This window comes from Lepisosteus platostomus, chromosome 13 (genome assembly GCF_059453375.1).
Source record: "Lepisosteus platostomus isolate fLepPlt1 chromosome 13, fLepPlt1.hap1, whole genome shotgun sequence".
In the NCBI taxonomy this organism is placed as follows: Eukaryota; Metazoa; Chordata; class Actinopteri; order Semionotiformes; family Lepisosteidae; genus Lepisosteus; species Lepisosteus platostomus.
In genome coordinates, this window is record NC_142623.1 from 43014283 (window position 1) to 43028904 (window position 14622).

General features: G+C 46.7%; 1 protein-coding gene across 9 annotated transcripts in view; it reads left to right on the top strand.

Moving 5' to 3' along the window:
- The first annotated feature begins 3585 nt into the window (after positions 1-3585).
- The window catches only part of dbn1 (drebrin 1), an 87056-nt gene continuing 76019 nt past the window's right edge, over positions 3586-14622 (top strand). For 8 of the 9 annotated variants that reach the window (XM_088604784.1, XM_088604793.1, XM_088604788.1 and 5 more), the window contains exon 1: positions 3692-3895. In XM_088604784.1, the coding sequence (XP_088460910.1) occupies positions 3813-3895 (83 nt within the window). In that variant the 5' untranslated portion in view covers positions 3692-3812. The other variant, XM_088604785.1, reaches the window with a different exon arrangement.

A 14622-nucleotide genomic window follows, 5' to 3' on the forward strand; every position in this document is an offset into this window, starting at 1 on the left:
AAAACTGAGGACAAAGGGTAGTGGAGGGGTGGAACAGGATACCCAGCCATTTTGTCAAAGCCAATAACCCTGGCTCCTTCCAAGACACACCTGGTGGAGATCCTCACGTCAATTAACCTTAAAACGGCCCAGATGGGCTGAATGACCTCCTCTCGCTTGCACTCTTTCTTGTTTTCTGATGAACAGCTGTTCTAATAAGCATGAACCTCACGGATACTGTTATAGTTAGAGGAGCTCTGGATATTAGCATTACTTAAAAATGAATCAGTTCTGATCACTCCCACCATTTTGTTTCCTACACCTTCCACGATTCCCCGGAAGCACGGCTCCGTCGGCTCGCGTCAGGTCTGTGAGCAGGTGCAAATGCACGGCCCTTAGCTGGCAGCTGCGGTCAGTCTCGGGCTGAGAAGGGCAGCCCTTCTAATCACTCTGATGGAGGGCGGCAGCCCAGTGCTGCTGCACCGGGGGACGGAGGAGCTTGAAATCCGATGCTGGTCTGACATGGTGCGAGAGGAGGAGGGGGGGGCTCTGGGTTCCCAGCCCAGATTGCGCTGGGCAGATGTCTCCCCGAGAGTAATCAACATCACAATTGAAATAATTGGTACCTCCACCATCCGCCTGTCTGGGGGCTCAGGGATTGGCTGAGCACCGAGCACTAATTATTGTTAACCCACTTACAGAGAGAAGAGGCTGCAGGATGTGGGGTGCCCCATTAGGCAGTGGGGAGAGCCGGTGGGGGGAGGGGGTTCTTGTCTGTGTGTGTCAGAGTCAGGGAGAACACGTAACTGCCTGTTTACTACCTGATCTCTGTATAGGTTATATATACGTACATGTGTTAAAAAACGCAGCTGCGGAGGCTGTCTGTGTGTCTCATGGAGAGCAGGCTGGGGTATGCAAAAAGACAAATTCCTAATACAAGAAATTGTATATGGCCAATAAATAGATCTTATCTCTTATGTTAGAAATTTAACAAAAACAGATGTGAAAATAGCAATTTTGTCATTTTTTCTAAAGCTCTTGATGAAGCGTAGGACACACGTTTCGCTCAGAGGTGGCACTCTTGCTCAATCTGACACATTAAAACGTTTTCAATCATTTTCACCAAGTGAGGCTCTTTCTCTGCATAGTGTGAAGTGAAAAAATGTGAAAACAGTGGAACAAATGAAAAATAAAAAAATGTACGCTACACACTCTGGCACATTGAAGTATGGTTGGCAGGCGGTGTCCTACAGTGGTCATGACTGGTGGATGGTGATTACTTAACGTTTTAATGGCCTGGTTATTATGCATGGCCCCATGGCAGAGAGTCTCCATGAGCTAAAGGTCTGAATTTCAGTTTAAATTTCACTAGGTTTAAAGTTTAAATTTCACTAGGACTCATCTAAATGAGCAGTACTCTTACAGAATCACCATAGACTATAAAACAAGTAACTGTAGCCCTGCTCCTGAAGACCCATAATGTGTTCTGGTGTTTAGTGCCAGTTAAGCTTTGAATATTAGTGGTTACTTGCTTCATTGAACAGTATAATGGAGTATGCTGGTCTCTTTTGAAGGACTGTTCAGGTTTAACTTAGGAGACCTTCCAAACTCTCTCTTCAGGAGTAGGGCTGTGGATGTAGGTTCTGCATGGTTACTGTGTTTCCAGAGGTTTTAACTTAAATACCCACAGCTTTCATGTTACTGTCAATGAAGACTCGTTGAAAAGAGTGCAAGAGTGCACAACTGATCACTTCATATCAAGAGACAGAAGGGAGATTGGGTTAAGTTAAACATTTATGAGCTCACCGCCTTGGAAGGTAAATAAAGGGTTCAAAGACTCCTACAAAGCAATGATTTAAGGCCATCATAACAAGATCATCCCTACTAAAACACTTGGTTCACGGTAAAATATAAACATCCTCACCGATGATGTAATGTTCTTGGATGATTAGCACTAACAAAACTAGGTTTGTTTTTCTTTGTCAGCGAAGGTTACTTCTGCTGCAACAGCTCCTTGAATTCAGTCAGTTTCAGGGTTTTCTGATGGAAATTGGAGCTCTTCATCATTGGGTCTCAACTTGAAACATGAAAGGAAACCAAATTCTTCAGGACCTAAGGATCAGAGAGCTGCAGTCCTGCAGGTTGTGTAGCCAATCTTAAAAAGTCAATGAGCAAAAACCTGAAAAGTATTTGAACTCTTTCGCTTGAAGAAGGAATTAGGCATTTCAGAGCCCAGCTGGAAAGAAAGCCAATAGACACAGTGGCTCTCCAGCAGCAGAGATGAATATTCTCAGTATTGGAACATCGTGTAAATGTAGAACGTAAGAAGACAGAAGCTGAATGTGATATCCACAAACATGCCTACATTTTGTAATCGGAGATTATCTTTAACATCGTGTATAAAGGGGACATACACGGTTCACATACTAAACATCAAAACAAACTGCATAACTCAAATTCACAAGGTTATCAGTGTAAGGACAATCATTTTGTATCAGGCCACCTCACTTGTTATTGACGGATGTGATGGACCGTAGGTAAACTCCTTTTGCTGATTAAAATATGTGATTCACAGGGTTGATGGGAGCTCTTCACAGGCCAATGGCACGTGTGGGGAATGCTGGAAGCCGTACAAAAACTGCACGAGCATGATTTAGCGTACACCGGGTTGCAGATGATGCTTGGTGAAACTCTCTCTACCAGCATGATTCCTCTCGATGTTCCTGGACAAACCTGTGCACTGGTCTCTGATCCCTAAATGCTAAACATATTCCCAACACACCCACCCCACACACAGACGCGCATCAGGCTTTGTATGTGGTGAACAGAGCCTCCCTGGCACAGCTGCCACACCCTCACCTGGCAAGAAGGCCCTCGTGTGTTGTGTGTTGTCGAGCCTTCAGGAAGGTCCCAGTGTAGCTCCGTGCAGTCGGCCTGCCTTCAGTCTCTACAGGAGCTGTTCTGCAGACGCTGGACACTCCTGCCCAGAACATCACCACACCTAGACCTCCCTGTTGACCGGGCTATGAACACCACAGTTAGAGTATCATTCTGCACCCCTGCGCCACACTCGCGGACGTCCTTCAGGGACGTTCAACGCAAGGCCTTGATTCGTCTCTCAAGGGGACTCCAGCGAAGCTGTCCACTTGAGGTGTGGCTCCAACAAACCGAGGACACAAAAGCCTCTTTCTCTGGAGGAGTGGAGTATATCGGTTCCTTTCTGTGTATCCCTTTCTTCATTTTCACCGGGCTGGACAGGAACAAACTCCCCGCCGGTTCCCAGTCAACCTTCTCTCCCGCCAGGAGATTCCATACGTAAGCAGCTATGTCACTGGGGTGTGTCAGGATCCGTCGCAAAAATGGCTGAATAATCAATGACGGTATCCCCATTGTTCAATCACCGGTCTGTCAAAAAACATTTAATCAGCGACCAAAATCTGAATGTATTGCCAGCCTTCATCAGTAGAGCGATAGGCTTCTTTTGAACCCGAAGAAGGCTCCACAGCCGAAACGTTGTGTTTCCTTCCTTCTCTTTCCAGCGGGGAATAAACCTTTGCTGGCTTCTCTTGATTGTCAGTATACCCAGTCAAGAATGACATCATCAGCGCAGTCCATATATGGCCGGGCTGGGCCGGCGCTAGGACCCGGCGTTGTAACCTGCGCCTCCCCGCGGTGGTGGTAGCACTAGGACCGAGCAGAACATTAGGTTAGTGCAGAGAAGGACCGTCTCTTTGTTCCAATCTCGAGATCTGTCTCCCCGCAGCCTCACTCTCTCCTCTCCTTTTATTCCATTACAGTATTACACAGGTCTGGATGACTGCGAGGACAGCAAAATGGCTGTGAATCTCAGCAAGAATCGACTGGCCCTGTTAACAGCCTACCAGGATGTTATCAGCGAGACTTCGTCCACCGACTGGTAAGGCAAACGTACATAGGTATCCCCACCCGCTGGTGTGGTGCTGGGGTTTTATTATAAGGCGTAGGCTTGTGCAATATCACTGCCGAACAATGTGGGTACTGATGTCCACGGCCGGGGAATGATGCCTCATCATACTACTGTACGGTTTGCGCTGAAACGCCTCGGATAGATGCAGCAGCAGCCTTTCTGTGGATAAACTCTAGGCAGGCGATAAATGCTTTTGGCACTTGGGGTGCAGCCGTGCAAAATCAGTTACTTTGCATGTTTAATGACCGCAGTTTATGGAAATGTAAGCTGATATCACCTTACGTGATACGGCATGTTGATTTCGTGACAAACACCCCCCCCAACCTTATTGTACCCCCCAAAAGGGAAAAGGTCAGACTTTAACACACCAGTGTTTTTTTAGAAAAAGGAAAAAAAAAACACTTGATTAGCTTGGAGATTTGATAATGCTTTGCGTTCAACAGACAATTGATTCGTTAGCCATATTTTAGTATTATGTATTGCACATAATTTAGCCTTTCTTGTTCTCTTTTTTTGGGGGGCCAATTTACCCCCTCGTGAGTCCGTCACGCATTACGCATTGTCAGAAATCCGAGTAGCCGCTGATGTTTTGCAAGATGTACTATTGTTTGCTCTGTCACAGGTTGCTCTGCCTCGGATGACCGCTAGTTCAGGCTAATTTGTAGTTCCGAAGCTTTTTCCGTTGGTCTTTTTTTTTTGTCGTACTGGGCACGGCTGAGGAGGGGTCCCCCTCGCTCCTGTCGCTCGGCTGTGCTCCCTGACAGCACCTCCGCGAGTGGTGGAGTGGGCGAGGCGAGAAGGGACCGGCTTTCGGCGCAACAGTCACCCCCAAGCCCACTGGCTCGGCACACGAGTGTGTGGCGTGCCCTTGCATCCCGTCGGATCCGACGCCAACGGCGTAGTAACTTTCTGCGGCGTTTCAGCTCGGCGGTGGCGATGTTCCTCAGCCCGCAGCCCGTGAGCACCTGGGGTGTGATGGGCAGTTGTTCATGCCTCGTTAGAGGACGCAGTGTTTTAGCTGCGTTTCAGCGGATTGATGAGATGTTTCCTTGGCTGAAGACAGTAGTCAATCGCTGATATAATTATTCATCGGAGCGCAGCTGTGCCGGGGAGAGGGGACAGCAGGGTCTATAGATTATTTTTTTTGGGGGGGGGGAGGGTAGGACTTTCCTTTTGAAAATAACCTAAAGGTTTAAACAGGATGTCCATAGAACCCATTTATATAGAGAACCAGGACTTTTCTATAGGATCTGTAGGTTGGTTTATGAAGGGTGCACAGTGAGTGTGGCGGTATAAAGACATGGAGATGTAATCCCAAAGGCTTGTAACAGGACTGCAGTATTTTGCTAAGGAGGACTGCTGGGAGGAAAGCTTAGGTGTCTACTTGTACTTCTACGAGAACGCAGCAGTTTCACTAGACTGTGGTAACTGTTGCGGGAGTGGCCCTGGTACTGTATTCACCTCTTGCAAGGAGACAAAGACAAAGACTCCTCCCTTTGAATAAGAGCTGAATCAATTTTTAGAATTGATGAGTTGCCTGGACATGAACAAAGTATATGCAGCAATGGGAAAATGAAGAAAACGTGTGACTATCTGAGCTTAACGTACCTACCTGCCTGTGCATAAGTTTATCAAGTCATCTAAAAACGTGAACTGGATCTGGCCGCTTGCATTGGGAGTCTTGTTTTCCCGTTGTAACGTTCATCTGTAGAGGAAACCCGGTTCTTTGCAGGTTGTTGTTTGTTTGTCTTTAATGGGATCAATCTTTTAGACAACTAGATAGGTGGTTGTTTTTGTCAGGTCATCTATAGGTCATTTCTGTATGATAAGAGTTTCTCCTGTGTGTATGTCGGAACACATTACTCTAGTGCTTACATCCCTGTAGTGGCTGCCTGTTGACCTTTTACATTTGCTTTAAAGAAGCTGATGTCACTTTCCTGAAAGAAGACGTCACTTAAAAGAAGTGATATCTATGTCCTTCATGGGTTAGGGTAAGGGGCTTTTGTTTGTCCAGGAAATACTCCACACACTCCAAATCATTTGCAAAGGTCTAAGATCAGTGAGTGGATCACTGAGCATTGTCTTCAGCTGGTTGGGTTCTGCAGATTTCTGTGGCTCCAGAGAAATTAATTCCATTTCACATTAGGACTGTCTCAAGTGAAGATTATTTTAGGTTAAAGCAGTCATGCACAGCTGGACTGGGGCTGTCCTGCAAGCATTTGTGTCTTGTTTTTAATGCGGCGCTGCTTTGTGATGTGCCTTGGAATGACAGTCGCTCCGTCCTCATGAATCTCGTTTTCACAGAATTGCTTTCATGCTGCTGGAAATGGAAAATGTGACATTTTTCCTCCAATGTGATCCGAAAGAATAAAAAGGAGTGGTGTGAAAATGGGGTACCTAATATGGACTCCAAGGTCTTCTTCAGGAATAAATGAACAGCTGGGGGGTCGTAGTCCCAGGTGTCACTGTAAAGTGACCAAGAGCTTTGTAACCAATATCCAAAATAAAACAGTGTTGCTTATGCTTAATTCTCAAGTAGTGTTGGTCAAACCTAACTCTGAAGGGTTTTTCTGCTTATCCGTATTGTAATTCTGTTTTTAAACTGAAACGCCTCTGCAGAACTTCCAAATAAGTAAATCTGGAATTTCCTTACATCTCTGGGGTCTTGGGTGGGATTCTGGACTGGGATGATTTCTGAGTGGAGATGTTTCCTCCTGGTGCTCCAGGACCCTTCCAGTTAACTGGTTCGGTTAGCTGGGGTCTCTCAGTTGTCTCTGTGTGCTCTGGGATGGACTGGCCAGGATAGACCGCATGCTGTATTAGCCCTCATCAGGAATGGGAGGCTTCTGACGGTGAATGGATTTCAAGAGGCCCTGTTGCCATTTTGTAACTGGGTTCTTAAAGCTTTGAACTGTTGTGAATAACTGGCACACACGGTGCTTTTGGGGGTGGCACTGTGGAGCAGTGGTTGGCACTGCGGTCTCCCATCACCGGGGTCCCGTGTTCGATTCCTGGGGTGCTGTCTGTGTGGACTGCATGTTCTCCCCGTGTTCATGTGGGTTTTCCTCTGGGCGCCCCAGTTTCCTCAAGCCCAACGACATGTGGCTTTCAGTGAACTGGCCCCGGTGTGAGTGTGCGTGTCCGTGTCTGTGTGCCTGCCCTGCGATGGACTGCTGTCCTGTCCAGGGTGTATCCTGCCTTGTGCCCACTGCTTCCTGAGACAGACTCCGGGCCAACGTGACTCCCGACTGGGCAAGCCACTGCTGGAAGTGATGCGATGACATAGATATGGTAACAATTTAAGGGTTAAAAACATGCCGTGAGTGTCTTTTATGTGTCCTTTTGGTAACACATCTGCACTCCGCCTTCTAAAAAAATGTAAAACATCTCGCCAGAGAGAGGTATTTTTTTTCTTAGTGGGAATTTCAGACGCCTTTTTTCCTCAGATGTCTTTTGCAAAGTAAGGTCCTTTGGGAAAGGGAGGTGTTGGAGTTTGAATCCAGGATTTCCATGTTAATATCAGGGTGGAAGCCGGACTGCCTCAGCCTCCACACCCCTGGCCTGCAGGGAAGTGGAAAGTCGCACCTTGGCCTTTTGTGGGCTCAGCCCATTGTCTGCAACACTCTTGAGGAGCAAGCCGTGAGAGTCTGAAGCCTCTGGTGCTGTACTGTGTATCGCGTTGTAGCAACGGAGCATTTGCAGTCCTGTCGCTAACAGTTCTGCTTCTTACCGAGTTCAGTCTTACCTGTCTGAGGGAGTGTCCTCAGGGCTGTCTGTGCGATGTCATTCCAGCGGCTGCACCATCTCCAGCCTCTGCCCAAACCCTCAGGCAGTGCATGTGCTGCGCCTACAGCTGCCTTTTCTCTAGCAGCAGACTGGACGACACGCCCCCTCTCCTGATTGCAATCTTGAGAGTGCACTGCACTGCGCTGCGCTGCGCTGGGTTCCTCTGGTTAAATTCTGGAAGTACTTCTAGCGAGGTACTGTACAAAGCTGTGTTTTTCAGAAACCCACTAGTTACCCAGGGAGTGGTTATGACCTATAGCTGAGTGAATGCTGTATTCTGCATCAGCAAGAAAGACACAACAAATGAAGATCTCAATATAAGGATTTCTTTTGAACTTTCAAACTCCTTTCCCCAGATTTGTCACACATGGGGGGTGGGGGGAATTATCAACAAGCTGCCGGGTTCTTGATAGAAGCAGAAAATGGCTTTGTAAGTCAGATGTTGCTGTTGCTATGGGCAGGACATTGCAGGGCAGAAGGGTGACCATGTCTCTCTGAAGCTGAGCATCTTGTTAGCGTTGCCAAGGGCATTTGTCTCTGAATGGGAATTGCATGTCTATTGTTTTTGTCCAAGTGGAGGTACAGTACAATGGCAGAACTGCAGACAGCTCAGTTTCTAGGCTGATGCTGAAATGGCACCAGGACATTCACCTTTGTGTCCACTTCCTGATATTTGTTTATTTATCTGATCTTTGAAGATAAGGAGCTCATTGCACACACTTAAAAGGGGGCCCTCATTAATCTCAGGTGAAGTGAGAACAACAAAGGCAAAACACTGAACCATTTCCTTCTCCACACAATGTGATAAGCCCTTGTTTTTGTATCAGGATACATTTTCCAGTCAAGGTTCAGAAAACAAAACCAGACACATAATAGGCCTGTTCCAGCGCATATTTCTTTTTCCATTAATAGCAACAACCAGGCTTCAAAGCATGCATTATATCCAGATAATTGACCTTCTTGGTTCACCCAGCTCGCCAGTGAAAAGCTTAACCTCCTCTTACTGTCGGTTTGTATCAGTCTGGAGCGTCAGCTTCATTCACTCATCTAATCCCTTGGTATTAAATTTGGAAGCAGCCGTTTAAAAAAAAAAATAATGTAGTCCTAGCCAGTGGGTTTTGGTGACCTAATCTTAACACAGTGAAACCGTTAAGGTTTCCTATGTGGAGCGTTGTGATCAGTTTCATGATCTTAAGAGGCTCTGATGTTGGACCCTGATGAAAAGCATGACCTGTGTTATCGACGCTTCGGTCATAATTCTCACTTGGTGTGGAGCCATGCGCCTTGGTGTAAAGAGATGGACCCCAGTCCGGTGAGAGAAAACTGCTCCAGAGTGAAGTACCTGCAAAGCACCTGCGTGGTGTGCACATTCCAAGTTTGAATGAAATGTTTGTTTGCTGCAATACTGGCATGGAGTGACACGGAAATATCTGCTCTTATTGACACTTGGACATTTGGATGGAAGCATTCGTAAAAACATGCTTCCATTATCGGGAAGGCAGAGGGCACACCCTGCTTCAGCTAGATCCCTGAGAGACAGCCCACGCAGACTCTGCACAGCAGGTGCCATAGTCCAGACTCAAAACCAGGACCCAGGATCTGTGAGGGTGCAGCACTGACTGCCACGTTTCGGGCTCCTAAAGGGAATGGATGCCGAGAGGCTACTCTTGGAGCCCCAGAGCTGTAATGCCCTGTACTGAGAAAAATATTTCAAACACTTTTTCAACCGAAAGAAAGACTACCCGAAACCAGAACGTCCCGTGTTCTGATGGATGATCGTGCCTTTCAGTCTCGAATGGCTGGAGTATTTTTAATTTGAAGAGCAGTGGCCATTGCTCTTGATATGGCAGGCCAGCTGCAGTGATCTGTATTGACTCATCAGAACTTTGCAGGAAGAGGAGAAAGAAACTGATTCAACTGGCCGAGGGGGGGGACAGACGAATTCTTCACATAGCTGTGGCCAAGGAGTGGAATAAAAGTAGAATAAAGCTCTTCCCGCTGGGTCAGTGGGAGGTTAGCGAGTGTTATGATTTAACCCTGTCCCCTTTCTCAGCCTGTTAAATTTATCCTAAGAAAATACAGAAATGAATATCTTGAAATTCAGATAGTAATTACCCCACAATTGCATTATGGGAATAACCTCACAATTAAAACGGGAAAACCTTTGCTTGGTAAACCCGGATGATGTTCATGGGCCTCCCTAGGGCGCCCAAAGAAAGAGCCTGTGAATTTCTGTTCCTCTGGCACGTCACAGGCCAAGCAGCCAATTAGGAATCGGCACTCCCAGCATTCTGAGTGATGCAAACTGTCCGCTCTGGGTTTATCCATGAATCTAAAGATGGGCCAAGCTAGGTGCATGATCCTGCAGGATGTGCACAGTAGGGGGGGTCAGAATATTGAGAGAATCTGTGGGGCTGCGAAGATGAGGACTAGAATTGGCCAGTGTTCTCCTGGAAATATTCCTGAAAAAAGGTTCTAATGGTGCAGAAGTATGGGATAGCATGGATTTTCCATTATTGGCTGTTAAAGCTTATTTTGCTTTCAGACCACTGAACATTACCACTCTCCAGAGCAGATGAAACATTGTCCTGTGCTGTCCAAAGTTGCAGACCATATAGTGATTGATAATCTGTGGAAATCATAAACTATATGTAACTCTATATACTCGTGGTACTGAGTGTCAAAGGAATTTTAAGCCAAACCTGTCCTGCCTTGTTCAAAGAGCAGAATAGTCTGTATTATGTACATTGTCAGCTTTTTGCTTGACAGTTAGACCAGGCTAGAGATTTAGTTGTTTGTTGTATTTAGTGTTTAGTGACACTATATGCGGATTGTCTCTATGTCAGGGTTGCCTCTCTGAGTTTGGTTGGCTCTGAAAGTCTGGCATGTGAAGACGGCACTGTATGATGCTTGTAGATTTGCACGAGATAGCAAAAAATAAAAACAGGAAGACATGGTTTTCAAAATGGCTGGTCCCTTTCAAGGTGTTGTTTCAGGATGGTGAAGGCTACACCCTTTCACATGGAGTTCTCATCCTGAAAGCGGAGGTTTTGGCCAACTTTCTGCGATCTAAGTGCACAGAGAAGAGAGCATCTCCATCTGTCTCGTTCTTGCTCCGAGCCCGGGTTAGGATGCAGGAAAGGAAGGGAAACTGAACGCGTAAATGCTTCCCTCCCCCCTCCTTGGAGACCCAGAGAGACTTCATCAGCCCAGCTCCTGCCTGGGAGCGTACTGTATGATGTCCTGCGAATACGAATTACATCGGTACTCCGAGGCTGAAAGCCTCACCAAAGCGGTATTGGAACCAGTTTGTTTTTGCTCATTTTTAAAGCCTTTTGTTACAATCCGAGTTTTGGCAAGCTGCTTGAGTAGGGGCTGTGACAGCATCGGGTGTTCAGTCTCCAGATAGATTTTGGGATTGCCATTTAATGATTGTGTAGGGTCACTGGTGCCTCCCTCGCACGGGCAAAGGAGAACCGATGCCAGCAGACCTCTGCTGTGGAAGCAGTGGAGACAGGGGGTCCGATGGAAGGCTGGACGTGGTTCTGTCATCGGACCGGGCGCTGGGATCACCAGCCACCGTTGCGTGGGGAACGGAGGAAGGACTGGCCCACTCGGGATCTGTTCAGCGTTTGGCGTCTCTTGCCCGGTTGTAGGAGTGGAGTCTCTAATTAAACAGCTGCCTCTGGACTGGCGCGTCCGCCCTGCACTGCGAGCTGGTGGGTGAAGGCCAAGCCCAGCTCTCTGAACTGGATAGCTTGTCGTTGAGCTGCACTGCACTGGCACTGCCGACTTCCTCGTCGCCTTGAGCCGTTCAAATGAGCAGCCACTCTGCCGGATGTCTCGTTTTATTTATTCAGCATCGCAACATGGCAGGACGCGTGTTAGCCTTGTTGTTTTATAAAAATGTCAGAACAATTTCATTACAACTTGAGCTCCACGCATCTTTTGTTTCTCTTATGCCAGAAGGAATATCTCTCCACATTTTTATTTAATAACAAAAACGGCATGTATTGTGTGAGAAATGATGTTTATGCTGTGGCCATTTCGGGATTTGGAGGGCTCCAGCATAGACAACAATGAGCCACGGTGATGCAACACCAAGCACAAAATAGAGCAGACCTAAACTATTGAAGTACGCATTGCTTGGTCTCACGTTATGTGTTATGTGGTTGTTTTTATATCATGTGCTTCTGTGCAGCAGACACATGCAGTGGTGTCACTTTCTTTCTATTACCTTGTGTTTGCAGTTTGCTTTTAAGCAGAATATCTTGGATTGGATGGGGGATTAAAGAAGATTGACAGAATGAAGAGGGATGTATTTTCTTTCCTTTCACTCAGAGGTGTCTGAAGTGAAAATATGTGGCTTCAGTTCATGGAAACCCGAAGGCTTCCCTGGTTTTTGTGAGCTCTGATGTTAATTACTAGGAAAAGAAGTTGAATCGCCTGTTTTTTTTTTAGTTCTTAAAAAAGTGAAAGATACTGTACCTGTACTGCTGTTGAGGCTTGGCAATCTTATCCATGACTGGCTTCCAGAGTGCCATGTCTTGTATCGACTCTAGTAATGCCAAAGGCAAGCTTGCATCACATAAAGAATTAGCAAGCGAAATGGAAATGTGATAATTCTATTATGCAACCTTGCCTTTTTCGGCATGAGAGGCTTTGAAGCCGTGAGCACAGAAAGAGAGCTATGAATTTAAAAAGCATACTACTGACCTACAAAAGGATAAAAGACATTTCCAGCAATAGAAATCTGTAGTTTTTGATTCTGAAGGAAACTTCTTGGCAGGTTCCATTTTTGGTAGGTTCTGTGCAAACGTGCTTTCTGTTTCCCCCTTGAGCATGAGTGGGCTTTGGAAAGCAGCGCTGCCGGAACAGTGTAGTCTGTCCTGCGGGGCTCCTCAGTGGAACAGCCAGTCCTGTCCAGCGCCCGGTAAGACACCTAGAGAGCAGGGGTGGCGTAGTCCAGTCCAGTCCAGTCTACTCCAGTCTTCAGTGGCTGCGGGCATCACTGGTCTTTATTCCACCTCTGATCTAAATTCACTGAGCTAATTTGTTGGGCAAGGAGTCAGATTTGCCTGTTTGTGTTTTCAGGTCTCAATCATTGCTAATTGAAAGGGGCCTCTAAAACCAAGGAATCAGCCCATCCAGGATTGCAGCCGCCCATCTGTGACCTTCAGTAGCAGAGAATGTTAACTGTTCATTTTAAATACGGAGACATTGAAGTCAGTAGCCCAGTGGTATGTGAACAGTATTTCAGGGTAGGCATGGCTTTCTTGGTTATTGCTCTTTGACAGAAGGGAAGCTGTAAATACTCTGAGGAACCCAGTGGGTCTTCCCAGGTCTTCGAACCGGCACAAAAAGTCGAGCCAAGAGTCACTTCTGATGCTTGCCATCCCTTCGCCAACCACAGGGGCGGCGGTGTTACAGGGGGGTTAGACCTGCACATGGCCTGGCCTGGGGAGTACTGTGGTATTTAAATCACTCATGGTTGCTGTCATAGGCTCCTTTATTGTACAGAGTAACTCTTGTGGTCTTCCTAGACCAACTTCAGTCCATTGCGATGAACCATTAAAGGATCAGTATATTTCCTGTCAGCAGGTTGTTCTTTGTTTAAAAGCTCATTGGAGTAGCATCCTTATTTGAAGATTTTAAAAGTCATGGTTACACTTCGAAAAGAAAAGACAGAGAAAATATAGTAATGATAATGTATAGGCTTTAGCATGTCTTACAAACAGGCTACTACTTTTAAATTAAAGTCATCTGCTATGGGAACACTAGCTAATTAAATGAACTCTACTATGGGCTGAATGCAGCCCTATAAAACCATTGAGTGATTATAGAGCTTGATTGTAACCACACTTCCTGCAGGGGAATGCTGAAATCTGCAGAGTGTTCAGGCAGTAAGACACACTCACTCCGTGCACTAGTGTCAGCTGCTCATTTGTCAGCGGCGTGATACAGATTGTGAAATGAAGCATTCCAAGGTCCTAGTCTGATCACAGGTCCTCCTCCGTATAACTGCAGGCTTTAACATCCTAACTTCCTATCTTCTTGGATGACTGCTTAAGCCCCGGGATTGTTTTAACTCAAACCTACCCTTCCACCTGCTGAATGGCTGTGTGTGTTTTAGAAGACCCAGCACTCATGTGATGCTGGCCTCTGTACTGCTGTGAGACAGCACTCTGTTCCACAGGCCATTGCTCAGAGCTCTTCTGGTACGTTCATTAAATGTCCTACTTGAGCCTTTTGGCACTGGGCGGCAACGTATCCTCCTTCAGTGATGTCAAGTGAAGTGAGAATAAATGACTCCCCCCTGGTGCTCCTCACCGATGCCCATTTATTTAGTAGAACCTAAAAACTAAACTGAGAGCAGGAGGCACTTCTTTAGCCCAAGCATTTTGGGAGTGTGGATCAAGCTACCCGGCCATGTTATTGGCTGTATGAGGTCTGTGGGTCACTTCACTACTTACTACAGCCTTGATGGGCCAAGTGGCCTCCTCTTGCTTAGAACATTTCTTGTGTAGCTATACATCGTGTATATATATAGTGCCTCTATGTTTGTGGCGAGGCCAGTTGTGGCCGTTCCTCGCTGTCTGAAGCGGCTGCTCTGTGCCGGCTGGCCGTGACCCCTTGCTCCTGAGTCAGTGCCACTGGAGCTGGTTTGGCACTTGTGTGTCTTGCCCAGCGTCTTCTAAAACCCTTCGCGCCGTTTGGCTTCATCCTGAAAACAGGCCTTTCGTCTTTTAAGGGAATGTTTATGAATGGCTTGCGTCAACCAGGATTACTCCTCCGAATGGAATTCCTCATGGGCTTTGGGTGCCTGTGAATTGTGCGTCTGGCTGCCTCTGTTTTCAGAGCACTCGGAGCACTCATCCAGCAGGCATTTTCTCAGTCTTGTGCCCTCGCAT